This window comes from Eretmochelys imbricata, chromosome 12 (assembly GCF_965152235.1).
Source record: "Eretmochelys imbricata isolate rEreImb1 chromosome 12, rEreImb1.hap1, whole genome shotgun sequence".
Lineage (NCBI taxonomy): Eukaryota > Metazoa > Chordata > Testudines > Cheloniidae > Eretmochelys > Eretmochelys imbricata.
In genome coordinates this window covers 30,835,978-30,858,369 of record NC_135583.1, presented here as the reverse complement: position 1 = coordinate 30,858,369, position 22,392 = coordinate 30,835,978, and the positions used below count along the sequence as shown (strand labels likewise).

At 38.5% G+C, this 22,392-nt stretch overlaps 1 protein-coding gene across 8 annotated transcripts in view; it reads right to left on the bottom strand.

Annotated features, from left to right (window-relative positions):
- WWOX (WW domain containing oxidoreductase) overlaps positions 1–22,392 on the bottom strand; it is a 681,681-nt gene that overhangs the window by 639,398 nt on the left and 19,891 nt on the right. For 7 of the 8 annotated variants that reach the window (XM_077831295.1, XM_077831288.1, XM_077831293.1 and 4 more), the window contains exon 5: positions 414–520. In XM_077831295.1, the coding sequence (XP_077687421.1) occupies positions 414–520 (107 nt within the window). Of the gene's footprint in view, positions 1–190; positions 224–413; positions 521–22,392 lie in introns of all 8 variants that reach the window. The other variant, XR_013347695.1, reaches the window with a different exon arrangement.

Genomic DNA, 22,392 nt, shown 5'->3' with positions numbered 1-22,392 from the left:
CTCTCAAAGTAATAGTGACCAAGGGAGCAAGGGCATTAACTGAATCTCAAGAATAATTAAGCACATATTTAAATGCTTATGAAATTCTCTGTCACCAATGGCATTTGCTTCATTAGTCCTTTCAAATTTTTTAGCATTAAAATAACCTTCCAACCATAGTATAATGATGCTTAAAATTAACCGTACTTACACATTATAAAATGGCACAGCTCCTTTGTTCCATCTGTAAATACATTTACGCACTAAAGTGATTATTACAATACAAAGAAAGCTGTTTTCTTGAATTCTGATAAGTGAAAAATAACATTTATAAAACAGCATATACTGCACAAAACGAACTCATCAGCGTACACGGCACATTGTTTTGAAGATAGTAGAATTTGCTAAGCGTTCAAAAAAATATGTTTCCTTACCCATTCCTCTAGGATACATTGTACAGCTTTGTTGGCTCTCGACATATTTCTGCAGGCAAGAATGACATAGGCACCATGGAGTGCAAGAGACTTTGCAGTTTCAAATCCTATGATAAAATAAAAATTAAAAAAAACAAAAATTCCAATCAGAGAAAGATGAGTCTTCATGAAACTAGCAAGAGGTATAAACTCATGTTTCAAGGGAGATGGAGCCAGGAATTTAGGAATTTCTTTAATATGCATCTCCACTGTTCTAGTTACTTGAGTCTGTTTTTGTAAGGGCACATATGCAAAAAGGTGACGGACACTTGAGTGTACTTAAACTGTGCCTGGCATGCATATGCAAGTCAAGTCTGCATACAGGTAAATACGCACAGGACTTTAGGATCACAAAATTTAGGTGCATGCAAAACTCCACATGGGCTCTTACAAGTATAGCACCTTAACCCCTCTGCCTCAGTTTCTTCATTTGTAAAATGAGGAAAATTACTATTATTTATTTGTATTACCATAGTACCTAGAAGCCCGACTTCTTACCTTACTGAGTTGTTATGAAGATTTAGCAGTTAGGGTGAAATCCAGGCCCTACCGATTGCAATGGGAGCTTTGCCACTGACTTCAATGGGGCTAGGATTTCAGCCTTAACTCCCACAATACACGAAGAATTGCAATAGTGCTATATAAGTGCTAATGGTGATAATAACTCAGACCAGATTTTCTCTTCAAAACTGAGATCATAAACTCATCTGAAATTATGGATTTCTCTCCTGCCCACAATTAATAGAAAAGGTGAGTTTTGTTGTTTCTTTAAAATGCTGCATCAAGCCTTGAATGGAAGCATAGGTTGCTATGTTTGCCAAGACAGCACGGAAAGGGATGAGGAGAACGGGCCCAGGTGTGCCTACAGGCTTGGATGGATTTAACACACCTGGAGCTGGCCTGTGATTGACCGATATGAGGGCCACTTACGGCAGGATTGGACGTCCAATGCTCACAGTGTGGAGAAATAAAGATGCCAGCCAGTGGAAGTGCCTCCCTTGCTGATCTTCCCCATCCACTCCCCTCTATTTGTTAAGGGCCTGTATCATGACACTGGGGGACACAGCCTCAAGCTGGTGTTAACTGCCATTGGCTCATTACAGTTACCTGAAATGGGCCTATGCTAGTTTACACCATCTGAGAATCTGGCTTTGAGTGTGCAGAGTGCCTGATTTAAAGTGCACAGGGTTGGTCAATAACTAGGGTTCCACCTGGGGCAAGTTGGTTTGTGTTTGTGGGGCATTCAGCATGATCACTGGGTGTTCTGTTGCTATGGAACACTAACAATGAAAGAGAAATTTCCATCTAACTGAAAGAGGCAACTCACCATAACAGCACTTAATGAGTTCCAATTAGAAAAGCTTAAAACTAGAACATAAAGAATCAAATCATAATGCCCAATAATTTGAGGATGAACATATTACAAAGCCACAGAGAAGGGGAGGCTATTTGTTCCAGCTTTATGTAGTTTAAAGCATATTCATGTTTTCCTTTTAAAATTTGTTTACCAAGGAAAAAACATATTAAGTTATGCTGCCTCACTCCCAAAAATGCCCTAGGGCAAAAAGAAATTCAGTTACAACATAGGGTATAACAGATTATAGAAACAACAGACACCAGACAAATGTATACCATTCTCTGCAATTACATACTTATGGTATTTAAGCCCAAGCAATTTTCCTGTATCTCTTTTCAAACCATTCATTGTACTAAGCAACTTTAATTACCTGGAAATTCATTGTATGCGCACGAATGTACCTTCCGCACATGCAGAGGATATTTCCCCTGTTCCTAATTCCTTTTTGAGCACATACAGCAGGGTAATTTTAAAATGTAACAAACGTGGCATGTGTTGTTTTGCAACATTGTTTGCTAGCCATATGCTAGTAGTTTTACAAAAAAAGTACTAATTTTAATAGCTCTACATATTGGTAAAATCTGGTTTGAACCCTTGAGAATCATGTTTTTTGTATTGTAAGACTAGCAGTGTGGAGCTGATGACCAGTTTAATTAGCTAAATGTTGCTGCACTTAGCCAAGCCTACCCTGTGCCATATTTTGTGCAAAATAATTAACTCCACACCTCTCACATTTTCAGTTAATAACTTGTTTCTTCTTATAAAACATATGAACAGTTTGACAAAGTTTAAAATTGAAATAATAAAGTTACATGTTAAAATTTAGCTAATTTTACCCTGTACACACCAACATAACAATCAACAGTAAACTAACTTAAACCAATAACAATATTCAGGATTTAGGCAAAAAATGGAGAAACATTGCACCTTTAAATCCCCCACCAAAAAAAAAAATCTGCTTTTAAAAAAAGCACAATACAAGGAATCAATCTTGATTCTTAATAACTGAAAAGTTGTTCAGGGTGAACACTAGAGAGTGTACAGAGGTAGAGAAGAAGGATGATCCAGTGGTTAGGGACCGAGCCTAGGACTCTGGAGACCTGGATTTGATTCCTTGCTCTGCCACAGATTTTCTGTAAGATCTTGGCCAAGTCACTTAGTCTCTCTGTGCCTCAGTTCCTCATCTGTAAAATGGGGATAAGTGCACTTCTCTACCTCACAGGGGTGTTGAGGTTAAGTACATGTTCAAGATTGTGAAGCATGCAGATACTATGATAACGGGAGTCACTTAAGATAGATGGAGAAAAAGGATCGTTAGCAAGCATACCTTTGAAGTCATAATCCAACTATCCAACAGCGTGTGACCTGGAAGGCTATAGCAGCAGAAAGAAATGAGACGTGGCCAGCCAAAGAAGAGAGAGGAGACGAAAGAGGAGGTGGTCAGGAGATACCTCCACAATCACCACTATGTAACAACGGTGCCAGCAGAAGTAGGGAGAGGAAAAGAGGACAGAACAGCTATGGCTCCCCCAGTACTGTCTTCCAGCCATTTATTTACATGCCAGATTTCAGCTCAAGGAATAGATGAAATCCTGGCTCTACTGACATCTATGGGCATTTTTCCATTGACTTTAATGGGACCAGGATTTTACCCAACGTTTATAGAATAAATATAAACCCTGAAGATAGCTTGTTTTTATAATGACGGGCCAACTCTACAATCTACTCATTGAACAACCAGAGCCCATTCTGGGGCCTCGCACACTGCGCTACCCCACCAGCATCCCACCCCCAGAAACAGCAAGGGACAAAATGCAGAATCCAGAAGGCTGACCTAGGGACTGGGTAAGGAGAAGAGCTGAGGGTGGGAAGCAGAAACTAACAGGTGCAGGAGAGCAAGAGTTGGCGGTGGAGGAAGTACAGAAGCAAGAACTGGAAAAGCAGGCTCCAAGTGTGGCAAAAGCAAGGGAGCACCAGCAAGATGTGCAGGAAAACTGAAGCAGCATCTGAGTGGGCAAGAGAGGGCTGTATGCATGGATGGGGATTCAGCACTGGTCCTAGGGATATACCAGATAAGTGATGTGGATAAGTTTGTTGCAAAGGTGGTAGACTATGACATTTGTTTGGGGGTTGGAAGAGCTGGGGGAGTGGTGAGAACAAGCAGGTATGTTAATAGAAGAGAAGCATGTGGCCATCAGGAAGACAAAGAGGCAGCATTTCAGTAACCATCTGTTGTCTTTGACAAGGAAACAGTTCCCTCCAGCCATTTCCTCAGAATCCCTCTGGAAACTGGAGGGACCAGCTGTGAATGCAACTCTCACATGTAGGATACACAAATCTGAATCAGGTCCAGGAAATTAAGGGAGATCAAAACAAGCAAAGTCATACACATTGCATTACAATGTTGAGTACATATCAGTAACTTAAGGGTAAACTATTACAAGGATGTTGCAATTATACCCAAAACAAACCTCACAAATCCAAGAAATTCAGAGGTAAGTTTACATATAAAAGGTTTCAGAGTAACAGCCCTGTTAGTCTGTCTTTGCAAAAAGAAAAGGAGTACTTGTGGCACCTTAGAGACTAACCAATTTATTTGAGCATGAGCTTTCGTGAGCTACAGCTCACTTCATCGGATGCATACATTCATCACTCATGCAAAAAGAAATGGAGTACTTGTGGCACCTTAGAGACTAACCAATTTATTTGAGCATGAGCTTTCGTGAGCTATAGCTCACTTCATCAGATGCATCATGCTCAAATAAATTGGTTAGTCTCTAAGGTGCCACAAGTACTCCATTTCTTTTTGCGAATACAGACTAACACGGCTGTTACTCTGAAACCTATCACTCATGCAAACATTCATCGGATGTTTCCACGGTATGCATCCGATGAAGTGAGCTGTAACTCACGAAAGCTCATGCTCAAATAAATTGGTTAGTCTCTAAGGTGCCACAAGTACTCCTTTTCTTTTTACATATAAAAGAAATCTAAATCACCTTAAAGTACAGAAATGCACAGCTACAGGACCTGAACACCTTAACTCTGCCCCTGTAGCAACACCCTGGGAAGGGATGTTTCTTTAAAACTCAGGGCTCCAAATACCATTAGCATCAATTATAATTGAATGGTTATTTTGAAAAGTTTGAACCTGCTAGGGTAATTTTCTGCAAGAGACACAATGGGGTATATCTTCCACAGAGATAAGTCCACTTTGTTCAGCACTACCAGTGTCATCTGGCTTTAAAACTGGTTTACCCAGCAAAACAGGTAACCCCAATGAAATGGAAATCGACTGGTGGCACAAATGTTATACCATCTGTGCTCCCCAATACTAGTGTAATAAGCAAAAGAGGGTATTGGCAGGAAAAATTGATACATTACATCAATATTTGCAGCACCTTTGACCCTCTGTCATCTGCAGCCAAGTGCAAATTAGAGCAGCCTGCTCTGATGTTACAAAACTAAGAGAATGCCCCTAACAGAATGGAAATATACTGCATTAACGTAAGTTAATAGTGACTTTTCTTTTTACAAGAGGGAATAAACCATGTGCAAAAATATGCAATACATTTAAAAAATATATACTTCAATATTAAGGATATAATTACTTACAAAACAAAATTACTACACAGGATAAGAAAAATATGTTTCCCAAAATATGGCAAGGAGAATTGTGCACGCAGAAGGAATCCATGTTGAGGTACAGCCACACTACATTTAAATTCTCTACACAATACAATGTTGAGGCAATAATGTTTTGTAAAACTATACAATAAATTCCAAGTGACTGCCCTGAAAATCTCAAGAGGCAAGACTGACCTGAGGCTGGCTACTATTGATGCCACTGCTGTGGTTGAATGAGCTCTAATCTGACCCTCAAGTGACAATCCTGTTTAAGAATAACAATGAGAAATACATGAAGACAAACATTATGGCACAGTTCTCTTTGTCAAAGGCTGACCTAACGGGTTGGTAACACAACAAACAAAAAGCGTAACTGCTCCAGGTTCGTTACAGAACTTTAAAGCACTCCACCTATAAATTAGAAGGCTTTTTTCACCTAACCTTAATATTTTATTGTCCTTCATATTATAGTTAGGGAAAATACAGTATTTTATTGCAGTGTAGACATACCCAGTCATTCTGAATGGAGGGGAAGCCTCTTCAGTCCCTCCCCTTCACTACATATAACCTCACTTGACATGTTTGAGTCCCAGGTTTCATGACCCTTCTTCCTGAGGTCAAGGTTTTTCCCTGTATACTCACTGTACCCATCTTGCTAGTTGCTGACTACCATCACTGGGCCAGATTCAGTTGGTGTAAAATCGGCATAACTCTATTAAATCCAGTGGTGCAATGTCGATTTACACCTAACTGAGAATATGGCCTCTATCAGATAAGCACCATCGTCCATAGAACAGTCAACAGGATAGCATATCAAAAATAAATAGATCTTTAATCAACTGAGGGAACTTGGTAATAAATATCCTGAGATTGCTCTTCCACATTGGTCTTCTTTAGGGTAGTATGTTGCTCTGCTACCATGGTACAGGACCAGTATATCAGGTTTTTTTATTGGGAGGTGCCATGGTTCCCCCCACTGGAACTCCTGGACCCAGGATCCAAGTAGCCAGCTTCCAAAGAACAAGTTGTCTCTTACTAAATGACTAGTAGTTCTTACACTTTCTTCATACCCTTTCACACCCTGATAGGATGCTCACTTAGTTACAATTAAGATAGCATTCACTTAGCGGGTAGAAAAGTAGGTCTGCTTTAAATCAAACAGCAACCTTTAGAGAGAATAGAGCATAATTTAGTTACATAATATCCCACGAAGTAATGATGACGAACTTGCACCAGATGTTTAAGCAATTTAAAATGTGTCCTTTCTTTAAGTCTCCGTAACAACTAAGTATAACCCAATACAGGAATAAAAGAATTAAAGAAGAGAAAAGATGAAAGCTAAAATATGCTAAATAGTAGCGATTCTGTTACAACTTTTTAGAATGCTCACACAATCATTCATGAATACCTAGAACCAGGTGTCTGTAGACCTTCCCCATATTCAGAAAACCTGTTTCCCAGATATCAACTACAAAACATCCACAAAGAAGATATCCAGCCTTCCTCTCCAATCTCCCCAGACTAAAAGCCTAAAACTTGTTGAAAGTTCTCCAAAAACATCTTTTGACTCTCCCTCACCCTGTAATAGAACTCTCAAAGCCTTGAGATTATAAATCCTTGCAATGTAGTTTATTTTACATTTAGAACCTTCACAAGTTTTATTGAGCCCTATGTCACAGGTGGTTTAAACGTAAAAATAACCAACTAATAAAAACTACAAAAGAAAGATGCTCTCTTCTTATAATAGAGTAAAAGCAACAAGTTTGAACTCAAGTGGTAGATAGGATTGGAAGTGAAAAGCATTAGCCTGTTTCTGTGTGGTATGCATGTTTCTTCCCTTTTACATTCTGATGGATTACTTATAGCCTCTACAATAGCAGAAACCAACTGATTTTGTAAGCATGAGCATATTATATTACTAAATTTATATTGTTTTCACAGCTGTATTTGGCTCTCTTTTCACTGCTATGGTCTGTATTTCTCTGTTTCTTAAGACTTTCAGGTTTCCTTTCTGACTTGAAGCAAACTGATCTGTCACAAGGGTCCCCATTTGTACAGCCCAATAAGCTGCTAATCTTCAGAATGAATCAGACCATCTTCTAGAATATTATATTTTTCTTCTAAGTACAAGGAGGTTAAGAAGAATCTTCTTCAAAATTCTTACATAATTTAAGTATTTCCAAAAGAACAGCAGTGGTAGTTGAAAAGTATAATTTCTTTCCGGTTTGCCATGCAGTAAAGAATGAAAATGAAGGTGCAATTTTTTAAAAAAAAGGATAAATAAAGGTTGGAACAAAGTACCAAGGGTTGTGGTAGATTCTCCATCACTGGTCATTTTAAAAACAAGATGAAATGTTTTTCTACAGGATATGGTTTAGTTAGAACAGGAGTTAATTCAGGGAAGTCCTATGGTCTGTGTTATGCAGGGGGTCAGATTAGTTGATCAAAATAGTCCCTTCTGGCTTTATAATCTATGAATCTATAAAAATCAGCAGCTTTTACTAATATTGCAATCTAAAACATCAGCCATGAAGAGAAACTTTCTTGATGTAAGTGTACACTATGAAAATAGCAACTTTTCCAACTCCTTACACAGCCATATAGGCCATTTGAACTGCAACTTCAGGACCATGTGGCTCCCCATACAAGTTTCAACTCTGGCAATGTGTATTATTCATACAAAGTCAGTCCAGTGGGTCTTCCTTGGAGCAAAGGGGCACTTTAGGGGGAAATGTAGCACAGGACCCCTTTCTCCCAGCTCTGTGTGTCTCCGTGCCATTGAAGCTTTCATCAGAAGTAAATCTCCTTTCTGACCCTGCCTATAACTCAGCATAGAGACATTTATTACACTTTTTACTTAAATTGTAAAATCTTTGAGGGAGAAACAGCCTTTTTGTTCTGTGTTGAAAACTCTAGTGCATAAAGGGGTCCTGGTCCATTACTGGGGCTCTGAGGCACTGCTCCAATACAAATAAAAATAATACTCCCTGTGAATTTTCTTGTGCTATGCACACATGCACAGAACCAACAGAACATTGGCAGTCAGCTCTGACTTCGCTTTACAGAATCTAGTGTGCACCCACAAAGTATCTTTTAAAACCTTGAAAATTTTGATAAACTGTAGCCAATTTTTACAAGACCACGCAAGGTATATCGGCAACAGAACCTCCATCTCCCAGCCAAATTTAAAGATTTCACCTACTGTTCCACTAAGGAACTAGATCTAATCAAGATAAGCAACTTATTTAAAGAGAAAAAGATTCAGACACCTAACCTTTGTTACTACTGTTAGAACTTAACAGAGGGGAAAAAGGGTTCTTGGGCCATGAACAAACCTGACACATGTATCTTTTGGGCTGAACAGATCAGATCAAAATGATACCTTAAAAAGAAGCACTAGTGCAACCTTTACTATAGGCATTACATACACCCCTTCAAGTGCATTACATACACACCTATTTTGCACTTATCCTGCACCTTTCATTCACAGATGTTTACAAAGGTGGTATAATCCCAGTTCTGCAAGGGAGACACGAGGCACACAAAGATTAATCTGCTCAAATGCTCAAGATCATTTCACAAGTCATCATTACAAGTAGGAATAAACCCCAGTCTCCCGATTTCCAGACCCAAGTTCTATACCAAAGGAACAGACTGCCTCATATGCAACAACAATTTTGAGACCCTTGTCAACTGCACTACATGCAGCAAAGGTAAAATGACTTGGTTCTTGTATAGATGCATCACTGGGATAATTTTAACACAAAGAAAGAACTAAGCACCAACAAAGATGAGCATTGAATAATCAAGCCGTCCTTTTAAACACTCCTTCACTAGAATAAATAAGGCAAATCCGAGTATTCCAAAAAGTTCTGGTGCAGGACTGATGTCCCTTTAAAGCGGAGTTTCGAGATGAAATCACAAATCCTAGCAACTTGACCATTAATTACTTAGGAGTAGGCAATAGATTTCAGCTAAGGTTTTCCTTGCTAGCCATGGTAACTTGGTGTTACACAATAAACCAGATCTTTCATTTTGAATAAACTCAGCCTGTCCCATGCCACAAGATCAACATCTTGCAAGTATTTTTATGGCTGAGAAACTTCTTTACTCCTATACCATTAGCAGCGGCTACAAGGAGTCACTGACAGTCGAAATTAACACACACGTTTCTTGCACGGGAGAACAAAGAAAAACAGTCTCCTGTGCCATGACAACAGATTTCTGCTTCTTGGAAGTGGCTTGAAATACCTGCAGCCTTCTTCCTGGAGATCTTGATAAATCCCGACAGTATTCTCCATGTAACAATTTCCAAACCACGACAAAATACATGGCACAAAGTAATATGCACTTCCTCCTGAATTTTCAGAGTCCAAAAATAAGCAATGAACAATTTCATACACATAGACTGCAATGTTTGGGAACAAATTGTTGTTCTTTTTGAATATCAATACTGAAGAAAAGTAATTCAGCTCCAGAAGTTTGAGTCACACTCAACGTAAATCAAGCAAATTGAATGCCATGCTTTTTAAAAACTCTTTCAAGACTTTAGAAAGAGCAAGTTATATCAAGTATTTTAATATTATTTGTTCATTTTGCTAACAGTAACTTTAGACACTGATTTTCACTGCAAAGTTTCATGTTAAATTTAAGATATATCCTGCCTCTCTGTGTGAGTGAAAAATGGACAATTTTGTTGTTCTTGGCTTCAAGAGTTATGGAGAAAGTCAACCAAAATGAATTAGGATGACGAATGTGTTGGTTCTGTTTTCCATCCAACCAATGTTAAAATAAAAAACAGTTTCACATGTTGTTAAACTCAACAAAAAAGTGTAATATCGTGTTCTAAACAAAACAAAGTAATTATTTTATAGACAATTATATGAGTAGATGACAAAATTGAAAATATTTATTTAATGTGAAAGGAAGACCATCTTCTTTCAACAAATAAAAATACAAAAGCATTCTCTTAGATCAAATATATTGTAAACTATAAAAATAGACAACTTAAGTATCTAACTGATTTGCTTTTCCTGTGGAAAATTAGCAAATGCACCAAATGAACCAAAGAAAGTTTAATCTATCTTTTACTGTACAATAAACACAATATTACAATTACATCAGAGCTATCCAGTAAATGCACTGGAAGATTAGAGCCAAATGTCCTCAGCCAGCCAAAAGTTGATATTTAGTGTAATTACGCTTTCTGAAAAGTCCTACCACCTTATGAGACAACAAAACAGTAGTTTTATATGAAAAAGTCTATGCAGTTGACACACATACCCAGCTAGAACTCCAATAGCTGATCAGATTTACCCTTTCAAAATGTTATAAATCTTGGGTCAACGACTATTAAAAACTATTGGTTATTAACATATGTGAACTTCCATTTCCTAGCTTGATATTGTAAATTGCTATTATTCAATATAAATATCTTGCAGTAGCAGCCAGGAGGTTCCCATCAGGATGAGCCCCACTGTGACAGGCACTCCATTACAGGAAAATCTTGAAGTGCCACTGATAGTTAGGGTTACCAGACACTTCCCATTATAAGACCGTTTTCTACTTGCTTATAGTGTTCCGAAACTAACCATTCAGGCTAAAGTTTTCCATGATGGGTGTCTGCCTCAAAAGACAAAGGCGTGGCACACACCCAGAAAAAAAAAGTCTAATAATCTAAGAAAAATCTTGATTATATAAATTACTCAAAATATAATCAGATTATAACCAAGTATTAGTTACTGAACCAAAATCGGAGTTTAATTCAAACTTGTGGATGACCTTTTGAGCAGCGCTTTTTCAGTTATAGAGGATGGGCCCCCTTAGACATTTGTTTATGTGATCAGTAGACTGTGGGGTGCGGTGGGAGACTTGTTTGGAGTACCCAACTATTTTCAACGCAGTCCCAGTTTGATCCTTGATACCAACTCTTTGGCTTATAAAACACACTTTGGTTGAGATTTTCTTAAGTAGTCTAAAGGATTTAGACACACTGCTTCTATTAAAATGGAAGACGCGTCTAAATACAGTAAACAGCATTCAAAAATCTCAGCCTTTGTTTCTTTGTTGAACTTTTTATTCCCTTATTCTGTTCAGTCATAGGATATGCTCCTATCAAAAGGTGAGATTGTGCTTAAATATTCCTATTGTCTGCAGCACGTGGCACCATGGCCAGGTTAGCTATCACTTATGGTGTCATGTTACCACCATTACAATCCCTTATAGATATTTACACAAGTTTTCACTATCTTTGAACAATTTCACATTTGTAAGCAGGTCATGATTTATTTGAACTTTATAATCTCCTCAGTGTTTTATTAAGCATGGTCCAAGTTCATGCTTTCTTTTGGTTGTCTTTACATGTGAGAGTTTGGCTTCCAGCAAGACAGACGGTCATCTATAGCACAAATCATTCTTTATATTTAAAAGAAAAATCTGAATTTGGCAATTTTATATTTGGTTAATGTTTTTATGAGAATTTCTGTGGACTAATATTTCATTTGCACTGTGATTTATTTTCATCTCTTGTCTTTGTAGCGTTTCATTCTCAAACACTGTCGCCTGGGTTTTCTCACATGTGTCTTTGAATGTAACAATTAAGCATACAACTTCACAGTAGCTAGGCATAAATGACAAGCTACACATCAAAAAGGGACATCTACACATAGTTAGCATGATCATAAAACTACATGCACATGTGCAATTATAAAAATCTGAGCCTGTAACATTATTTTTTATATTAGTGTTTCCCCTATTCCCCAATTTTATTTGGATTGTTTTTCTTAGAAAAATATATTGGCCGAAATTAGCATATGCCTGTTTATTCTAAAATTAATATACTTTTACCTGTAATAGACAGTGGAAATATGTTGCTACGCCACGAATAGGTTGTAAACCCAATCTTTATATGGTAAAGAAAAGAAGAATTCTTGACCATAATGAAAAACTATATTCAAAAGAAGAGGATAATCCCGCTCACATTGACTTCAGGAAGAGGAAGATCAGACCCATGATGGCAGTAAAACTTGACAAAGATGACTACAATGGTGCGTATTTTCTGTGTCAGACAGCCTTTGAAGACTTTTCTGATCCGTTGTCCATGGGCAGATGCATTAATAAACCTAGCCTGCTTACGAGTGCTGTTACCTTCACACCTTCCAAGGACACAAAATCAGGAGGGGAGAATAAATGTCTTAGTGTGTTACTTAAAGTATCTGTAATGCTTCAGTATCTTTTACTCCAGACAATTGTAAAAACCATGCCAGGAAAACTCACAGTAATAGTGAAAAAAAATACATAAAAAATTCACCTGACATCAGTAGTAAGAAACTCTGCTTTGGACCTGTCGTAACCACTCAGAACTGCCATTAGCAACAGCTGTTCAAAGCTTTTCATTTTGTGAAATATTGGTGTTGGGGGATTGTTAGCCATCTCGTGCACTAAATGATTTATTTCTGTCCCCCCCCACCTACTTCTGTTCCTCTCACCCATCCACAACAAAAACATTGTTTCAAGGGGCAGGCATGAAGAACACTTGTTGTTTAGGGTGAGCGGGATCCCTTTTCCCCCCCGCATCTAATAGGTCGGTCTTACCTGTTTTGAAAGTCCACTCAGTTTCCTGAGGTGGTCTGAGCAGGACCCAGAGATTGATTTGGTTTATAAAGTTGTTCTTGATTGGACCTTGAATAGTTTTCCTATTAAGTGTGCATGTGTGAGAAGGGGTGTGATTAGATAGGAGAAAGGGCAGTTTGCCACACCTAGAAAGGCTTTTCCTCTCAGTGATCATTTCAAATCATACACCAGAATTTTCACTCTAAAGCAAAACAGGGAAGGCAGCCAAAATGTCTCCAGTTTCTTTTTTGAGTGCAAACATTTTTGCACAGACTTCCTGTGAGCCAACAGTATCAGAGGCTTCTCCATGCTGAGCTGAGTCCTAATTAAGCATTCTTAAAAAAAAAAAAAAAATTAGCTGCATGTTTTAAATCTCCTTTTGGCAAGTACAATCGCACAATGTTAATATGAGAAGTAAATTTAATAAAATTAAAAAGGAATATTTTATCTAAGACAGAATAATTAAAAGGCATACTGTGCTGCCGGCTAAAGAGAGCTGGATACTGCAAGCACTATCCTGCAAGTTTTTTCATGATATTCTGAGTTTTATAGAAAATTTATGAGCTCTACTTGCATAAAATTTAACCAAACTCGTTTTCTTAAACAAACTTAATATTTATTATTATTTATTTACACAAACACTGTAGTGGTCTAAAAACTGCGCTAGGTATTTTACAGGCATATAAGACAGGGTCCTGCCCTGAACAGCTTACAATCTGTATTACAGAAACAAGAGTGACAAAAGGATGGAACACAAGTTTGTTCAGTTTTTGCCAGTCTTCTGCATGCCCTCCTCTGTCTTCTTGAGGAAAATGTGAGATGAACGTGATTAGTTTAATTAACCAACAAAGGAAGATTTTAAACACGGTCATGAATCACTTCAGGATCCTGGGAAGAGAATTTAATACTGGCATGTTGTAGTTCATCTTTTCAAAGATTCTTCAGGTGCAAACAAACAAAGATGATTGACACTGAAGAGCGACCAATGGAGGAGGCAGGAGTGTGGAGGTTTGGGGATTTACACAGCATTGGAACACCTCTTACAATCAGAGCCTCTTTGGATTAGATGGGCTCCATTTAAAACAGAACGGGTATCGACCTCCCAGGTTCAAAACTGGCAGACCTTTTAGACATGCTTTTAACTACGGAGGAAAGAGGGAGAAGGGGAGCTGTTATGTAACTCAAATGATCCATCATGTGGTTCCAACATACAAAGTAAGGCAGGAGATGGAGTTGTTCTGAAACAAAAGATGAAGAATAAGAAGAGTATTAACATATAGCGTCTGTACACAAATGCACGGAGCATGGGAAACAAGCAAGAACTAGAAGTCTTTAAATGATATAACCTAGTGCCATGTCTGAAATTGAGGCCTTCTCTGCCTCAGTTTCAAGCAGTGGGGCAAATTTCAGCTTGCATCTCTAAACATGAGGTTTACATAAAAGCAGCTTCACTAATGTCTGGCCACCAGCAGTTGGAATCAGGCAATCAACCAGTGTAGACAAGGCTTCAGTGGAAAGATTCTCACCTGTGGAAATCAGTACTGGAACTACACACACTTGTTGACAATTTTTTAACGTAAGTATGACTTTTTGCCAATTCCTTCTGTGCAATTTTGTTGTGCAAGATCCAAAAATGCATTTTCACATGAAAATGTACACCTGTGAATTCTGAAAGCTGGTGGAGAAGCAACTGCATTTAGAAAGACACTCATTGGCCAAAAGCTGTGAGGTCCTGTATTCTATTTCCAACTCTGGTGGTTACTGTTCTTAATACTTTGCACTACAGAAACATAAAATTAGGTTGCCACACCCTATGAAATAGGTAAGCTATTTTTCAGGTGAAGAAATAAAGGATCAGAGGTTAAAACAATTAATTAAAGGTTGCATAGAATCCAAGCTGCCCAACTCCTATAGCCAGTTTTCTGGACCATAGGGTTCACCAGGTCAGTAACACTCAACCTCAGTTTCTTAAGTGCATAAAAACAGGTCAACAATACTTACTCATTTATCACTACCTGCAACCTCAGATCTTAAATCTTCTTTATTTTCAGATATTTGATAATTATTTTTTCTCTATTCATTTAAGAATCTCTCTCAGTATCTGTTTTCCAGGACACAAATGTAAGTTAGACTCCTAATTCCCATTAGTTTTCTAATGATAAACAGACATCTGACTATCCTAAGTGCCTTTAAAAATTTCACCCACTAAAGTTCAAGGGATATGACTGGAAGAGAGGGTAGTTTAGTGGATTAGCTATAGGAAATAGACACACACGAGATCTGGGGTTCTATTCTGATCAGAAATAAGACTGGCAGGTCTCGGAGAGGGGAAATGGTGATCTTCTCCCAAGCTCAGCCCGTAATTCTAGCACCATCCCTCTAGGCTCCAAAATGAGCTGTCACACACAGTAGATTGCGTGCATGTTCATCACTCCTTTCTTGCATGCTTCAACCAAATATGAAATAGTTGATGTTGACATACGTCCTATTTAGCCTTCAGAGTTAACATCCATTTTCATGACTACAGTCAATTCAAAGTGTTTCAGACTGGGTGATGACCCAGATGAACACACAGTGCATCTTTTTTGAAGGCTTTCTTCACACTCATTAAGAGTTGGGGAGGCACCAACTTTCCAAACTGCCATAAACTGGCTCCATTCAACATCTGCTTCCACTACAGAATAAAAGTAACTCCTACTGGAGTCAATGGGAGTTATTTACATCCTGTAGTGGAACTGTAATCTGAATGCCAATACAGACGTACTCTGACTTTAGGCAAGTCAGTCTCTGGAAGTCTTAACTGCCCCCTTTGTAAAATAAGGATAACAACTTACTTCATCAAATGTTGAGTGCCATAAACAATGTTTGGAAAGTGCTGCTGTAGAAAAAGGTGGAGTATTATTGTCAGCCAATGACAGAGATGGGAATAGGACATCTTATGGCTCTTAGCCCTGTGTGAAATCCACTAGAGTCTAGCTTTGCTGGGAGATGTTTTGGACAGGCAGAGACCAATATACTTATCCAGCAGCTTTTTCAAAATTCACAAGAATGAATATTTGCACAAAAATAACTTTTTTGTTTGATCACAATCAGAGGGTAAAACTATTTCACACAAAATTTCACTATTTTTTTTTAAATTTCAGAGCATTTTCCAATTTTTCATGAACTTGAAAGCTGTTAAATTTAGACAAAAATATCTATATTTACAGATATTTCCCCCACCTTCAATCATTACTGATGGATGTTTTCTAAGCAGAAGGGATAGAAAGGAAGGAAGAAATGCAATAATTGTGCTACAAAAGCATCTACCGTGCTACGGAGCTAGCATTTGACGATAAGTGTGGTGGTGAAGTTATTTTAAAAGAAATGACCAAAAGATAGAGTCATTTATCCTGGTTGTTTTCAGGAGGTAAGAGTGGAAAATTTTTGAAGTAATTCCTGGTATGCTAAGCTTCAGTGTACACGGAAGATTTTAAACAAGTATAGATAGACAAGCATCATAAAGGTTCCTTAATTACACACAAAACAATGTTATGATCCACATTGTAACTATCCTGGGCTATTTCTTAGTGGCAAGGAAGAATTGATCAAGAATAGCAACTTGCAACCAGTGACCAGATAAGTGAATTCAACAAGAGAGTGGAAAGGAATCACAACGTGCAACATGTTGGGATTTCAGGAAAACAAGTTTTGGTGGAATTGAGTTTGTTCACTACAACCGGGAGAAGTATTAGAAGTCACTCTGTAGAAGGCAGGTGTGAAATTCAAAAAGGTGTAACTAGGTACAAGACAATGTGCAAGGAAGAAGGGAACAGAAGAACTAAGAATCAGTCCAAAGGGCTATGCAGAAGTCTGAGGTTTAAAAAGAAACACCTCTACTGTAAATGGAAAAGGGAGAAGTAAGCAAACAAATATTCAATTTCAGCTTGGAGGGAAAGAGAAAGGCAGCAGAAAGATAAAAAATTAAAATACAAAGAGAGCTTTTATCCCTAGCAAAATAATGGAATAAATACTAAAAGGAAAAATAGCTTATTGTGCAGAGGATAATGGAACCATGAGCCATATAAGCAATACAAATTTAAAAATGTAAGTCTTCAAAGAAACTTGATTTTTAGAGAATCAAAAACAAATGGATGAAAAGGAACATAGTAAATATTAAAGTTCAGAGGGTTTGAGTGTCCTCAGCCATTAAGTTCAACCCCCTAATTTGTTAATGGAACTATTTTCTCCAGATACTGTGTGCACTTTGGTGAAATTCTGGCCCCATTGAATTCAATAGGAGTTTTGCCATTGATTTCAATGGCATCAAGACTTTACCCCTTCTCTTGAAGAGCTCTTAACACCACTGAAGAAGAGTTAGGAGCTGTGCTTCTACAGATTTGAGCTTCTAAACTCCAAAGAAGCCAATCTCCCCCAGTTGGTCCCTTGTGAGTAGTTTAGGTCTCCGGCAGAGTTTAGAGGGAGCCTTTTTCCTGTAGAGTTCACCAGCTGCCGACAGATGAGCTGATGGATTTTAAAAAAAAACCTAAAAGGGAATTCCCATGGGGAAAAGAAAAGTTAAAGCTGAAAGTTAGAGTTGAAAGGACCTATCATTTATGTCAGCCAAAAATCCCTCAAGGAGAGTATCATTTTCCTTAGAAATGCAAAATAAAGCACAATGGAAAACATCATCCCAACTATACATATAAAATGATGCGGTCTAAATTAGCTGTTAGCACTCAAGAAAGATCTAGGAGTCATTGTGGATAGTTTTCTGAAAACATCCACACAATGAACAGTGGCAGTCAACAAGTTAATAGAATGTTGGGAAATCGTTAAGAAAGGGAAGATAATAAGACAGAAAATATCATATTGCCTCTATATAAATCCATGGTACACCAACATTTTGAATACTGCATGCAAATGTGGTCGCCGCGACTCAAAAGAGATATATTGAAATTGGAAAATGTACAGAAAAGGGCAACCGCAAAAATGATTAGGGAGATGGAACAGCTTCAATATGAGGCGAGATTAATAAGACTGGGACTTTTCAGCTTGGAAAAGAGACGACTAAGGGGGGATATGATACAGGTCTATAAAATCACGACTGGTGTGGCGAAAGTAAATAAGGAAGTGTTATTTACTCCTCATAACAGAAGAGGCAGGGGGTCACAAAATGAAATTGATAGGCAGCAGGTTTAAAATGAACAAAGGGAAGTATTTCTTCATACAACGTAGTCAAGCTGTGGAACTTTTTGCAAAAGGGCATTGTGAAGGCCAAGACTATAACAGGGTTCAAAAAAGAACTAGATGAATTCATGGAGGATAGGTCCATCACTGGCTATTGGGCAGGATGCAAAACCATGCTCTGAAGTGTCCCTAGCCTCTGTTTGCCAGAAGGTGGGAATGGGTGACAGGGGATGGATCCCTTGATGATTGCCTGTCTGTTCTTTCTCTCTGAAGCACCTATTGGCCACTGTTCGAAGACAGGATACTGGGCTACATGGACCACTGCTCTGGCCCAGTATGGCTGTTCTTGTGTTCTTAGAAAACAAATATTAAGAAGCCTGTAAATCAACAGTTACTGTTTTACTTAATGACAGGTTTCAGAGTAGCAGCCATGTTAGTCTGTATCCTCAAAAAGAAAAGGAGTACTTGTGGCACCTTAGAGACTAACAAATTTATTTGACCACAAGCTTTCGTGAGCTACAGCTCACTTCATCGGATGCAGTGAGCTGTAGCTCACGAAAGCTTATGCTCAAATAAATTTGATAGTCTCTAAGGTGCCACAAGTACTCCTTTTCTGTTTTACTTAAGAAATCACAAGCACTGCAGAGAATTCAAATGCCCTTCAGTTGCCCAGAAAATGAAAATCCCTTCCCAAGAAAAATTTTGTGTTTTTGAAAAACAAATTTTGCCCTGAATGGGATGAAAATTCAAAAACATGAAATATTTTCTAGGGAAGGGTTTTCCAGAAAGATCCTGTCCTAGGAGAACCAAAAGTGGAATTTTTTGGCTGCCTACCTGAAGGCCATTCTCAATTCCACTTTCTTCCTGCAGGCAGAAAGAAAAAAAGGGACAATAGTCTTCCAGGCAAGCAGCCAGGAAGTCACAAAATTTCCATTTGCCCAGTAGAAAATTGAAATTATTAAGCAAAACTGGAAATTTTTCAATGGAAAATTTCAATATTTTTGTTGGAAAAATCTTTCTGATGGAAAACTCCTAACCAATTCTAAAATGCACAGCTAAGGTCACTCAGTCAACCCTGATGCTGCAGTGCTATTGACTTTCAGAATGTGTATAGATAAGACACAGTAGGAAATAAATCCTGCTCTGGTAGAGAGATGGATTGATTCATCAAAAAGATCTTTTCTATCTCCACATCCCATGAAAGGTATTGTTATTATATTAACATTTATTATAAGCAGAAAAACCTTTCCAAGTCAAATATTTTGAAAGACATTTGACAAGAAAGATCCAGTTCCTCCAAGGCACATAGACAAGTCTTTTTAACCCTTTCGTAACAGATAATTAAACACATTCTGAAATGTGATTGTGTATCATAAATAAATTAATTTGATCTACAGGCATGTTATTTCAGTATTAGAATGAATTAAAAAAGGCAGAGGCATACAGTTAAATCCCATTCTTTGTGAAAAGATTCCATTACAAGAGTAATCATTATTGAACCTTTTAGCCAAGATGTAATTTCTTACATGTTACAAGAAGTTTGGCATGCATTGTGAATTTCAGCCAAGGTTGATAAAGTTCAATAACTTGGCTAACCAACCATGTGTACAACTCATTACAGAAGTAATAAATAGATTCATCAAGACGGACATGAGAAAAGCAATATGAAAATCCGATACTATTTCCAGTCTACCTTATAAAAGAACTTTTCTGACTAATGCAATTTACTCATTAACTGTTATGGACTATAACAATCACAACGTAAGAGGTATACGTAAAATAAAGGAATGCTTAGTATTCAAATAAATTAAGCTACATAAAGAAAAAAATGATACATTCAAAAAAAATCCTTTAACATAAGCTAAATCTTAGGCAACAAAATTTCATTTAAAAGGATGATGCAGTTTAATCATATTTTAAAACAAAAAAGGGTCCTTACCTTTGTAACTAACACTTTATATGATTAAATCAGTTTTTAAAAGCCAGTTTTCATCTCACTATTTTCAGTCATTAGAAATACACTTTGACCTATGAATGGTAATTTCCAACTTCGTAAGAGTCATCAGAACAGGGATCTCAGATCTGTGGAACTTAGAACTTCACACGCTCAGCATTCTGTCTTGAAGCCATTACCCACAAAATTTATCCTTTTTCCTGGCCACTGCCCCAAAGTGCCCTGAACAACCACATGCCCACACACTGTGGGCCTCTCAAGTTCTCCTAGAGAAGCACGCTACTACTATGCATCTTAAATGACATGCAGGACATGTCCTCAAGTGGTACAAAGCTTAAGAGCTGCAGTGTTGGAGTCAGTCCTTGCCCTACAGAATAAATAAATTCTGTTGGAGCCAAGTAATGCTATGAAACTAAACAAGGACTCCTTCAGGCTGCATCCCCAAAAGTGAAATGTATGAAGCTGTGCAACAGTCTCTTTCCACTGAAGTGGAAGAAACCCCCATTTTTTAGGAAATTTAAAACTAGAATTCTCAGAACACCTACAGACAAAGTGGCAAACACAGCTGCATTATTAGAAGAATTAATTTGATGACATATTAGGTCTTTCTCACTGCTTACATCTCTGCTTCCATAGCAATGAAGCATTATCTAGTAGGCACAGAGAGATTGAGAAATGGAGAAATTACATGAAAGATAAAGACTGGTTTACGCTTACCGGGACACAGACCCAGACTTCCTGACCTTTGCGTGTGCACACTCCTGCAATCATCTCCAAAATAGCCAGGTCTTGATTAGAAAATGATCTGATCATGGATAGTAGACACTCTCCTGCCGACAAACCACTGTTCACACCGGCGCTTTTCAGCGGCAAAACTTTTGTCATTCGGTGTGGTTTTTTCAGACCCCTGAACCAGTGTAGTGAACTGAACCAGTCCAGTGTAGACAAAGTCACTATCTGCAGGCTTACATCTGAAAGTCTCTTGATCACAAAAGGACTAAAAGCCCAAACCTGCAGAAACAAACAATACCCACTATTATCCTCCCTATCCCCAGTTCTTCATGGCAGCACTGATCAACCCACAAAGCCAATCAAAAAGGCTACAAGAGTTAGCCACCACAACTAGATATCCAGTAAACAATTCCAGGTGAGGGCACAAGATCCATGTATTGATCAAAGTCTCCCTCCTTCCTTCACCCCAATACAATAAAATTAACTTGAGGTGGTAAAAACTCCACTGAACAGATTGAGTTAACTGGCAATATAGTTTCTCACATTTGTAAAGGCCTGAACACTCCCCAGTTGTTTGATCCAAGCTACAAAACATGTAGTTTACCCTAGGCTGATCTCAGAGGGAGAAAGGAGCTGGAGAAAGACTCGGCAATCAGGGAACAAGGCATCTTTCAATGGATGGAACAGTGTAGAGCCACACTCCCTCCTCTGGACTCGGGGAGTTAGGGCCTTTACTGCAGGGCCTGCGGAGTAGGCGAGTGCTGCCTCCCTCGAGGGCTGTGCTGAATTAGGCCCTAACTCCCCGATCTCCTTTTTCCTCCTCTGAGGAGGGAAGGACTTATGCCTGGTCTGCACTAAGAAGTTAACCTAGCTATATCACTCGGATATAAAATCCATACCACCGAGCAACATAATTAAGCCAGCATACACAGCGGTAGGTCGACGGAAGAATTCTTCTGTCAACCTAGCTACCGCCTCTCAGGACCCTCCCATCAGCATACATAGTGTCTACATTGAAGCACTACAGTGAAGCAGTTGTTGCATTTCAGGTGCAGACAAGCCCTAAGTCTTCACTACGCAGTTATTCTGGGTGATAAACACCCAGGTCTAAACACCTGGATTGGCCTACACTGGATGCGAGCATCCTCACACCGAAGCCCTATCTGTGTTACCATGTCCTCCTGGTTTCTAGACTCACCCAAGTGTCTCTAAGGGCATATCCCAGGGTTCTTTGTGCTGAGATGCTCTGGGACTCTTTCCTAGTCAATTGTGGGAGACCTTGTCCATCCTTCGGGGGAATTGTGGGAAGGACACTGGAGGATCATCTGCATTCAAGTAACTTTGTCTGCATGCTCACTGCAAAGTGGGAGGATTCCATACAGAGTTAAACTGGAGTCTGGGTTCTAACCTATACCCCAGATGGGTAAATTAGGCCAGTCTTCAAACACACCCAAAACCAGATTAGAGGGTTTTCTTTGAGGATGGTAGGG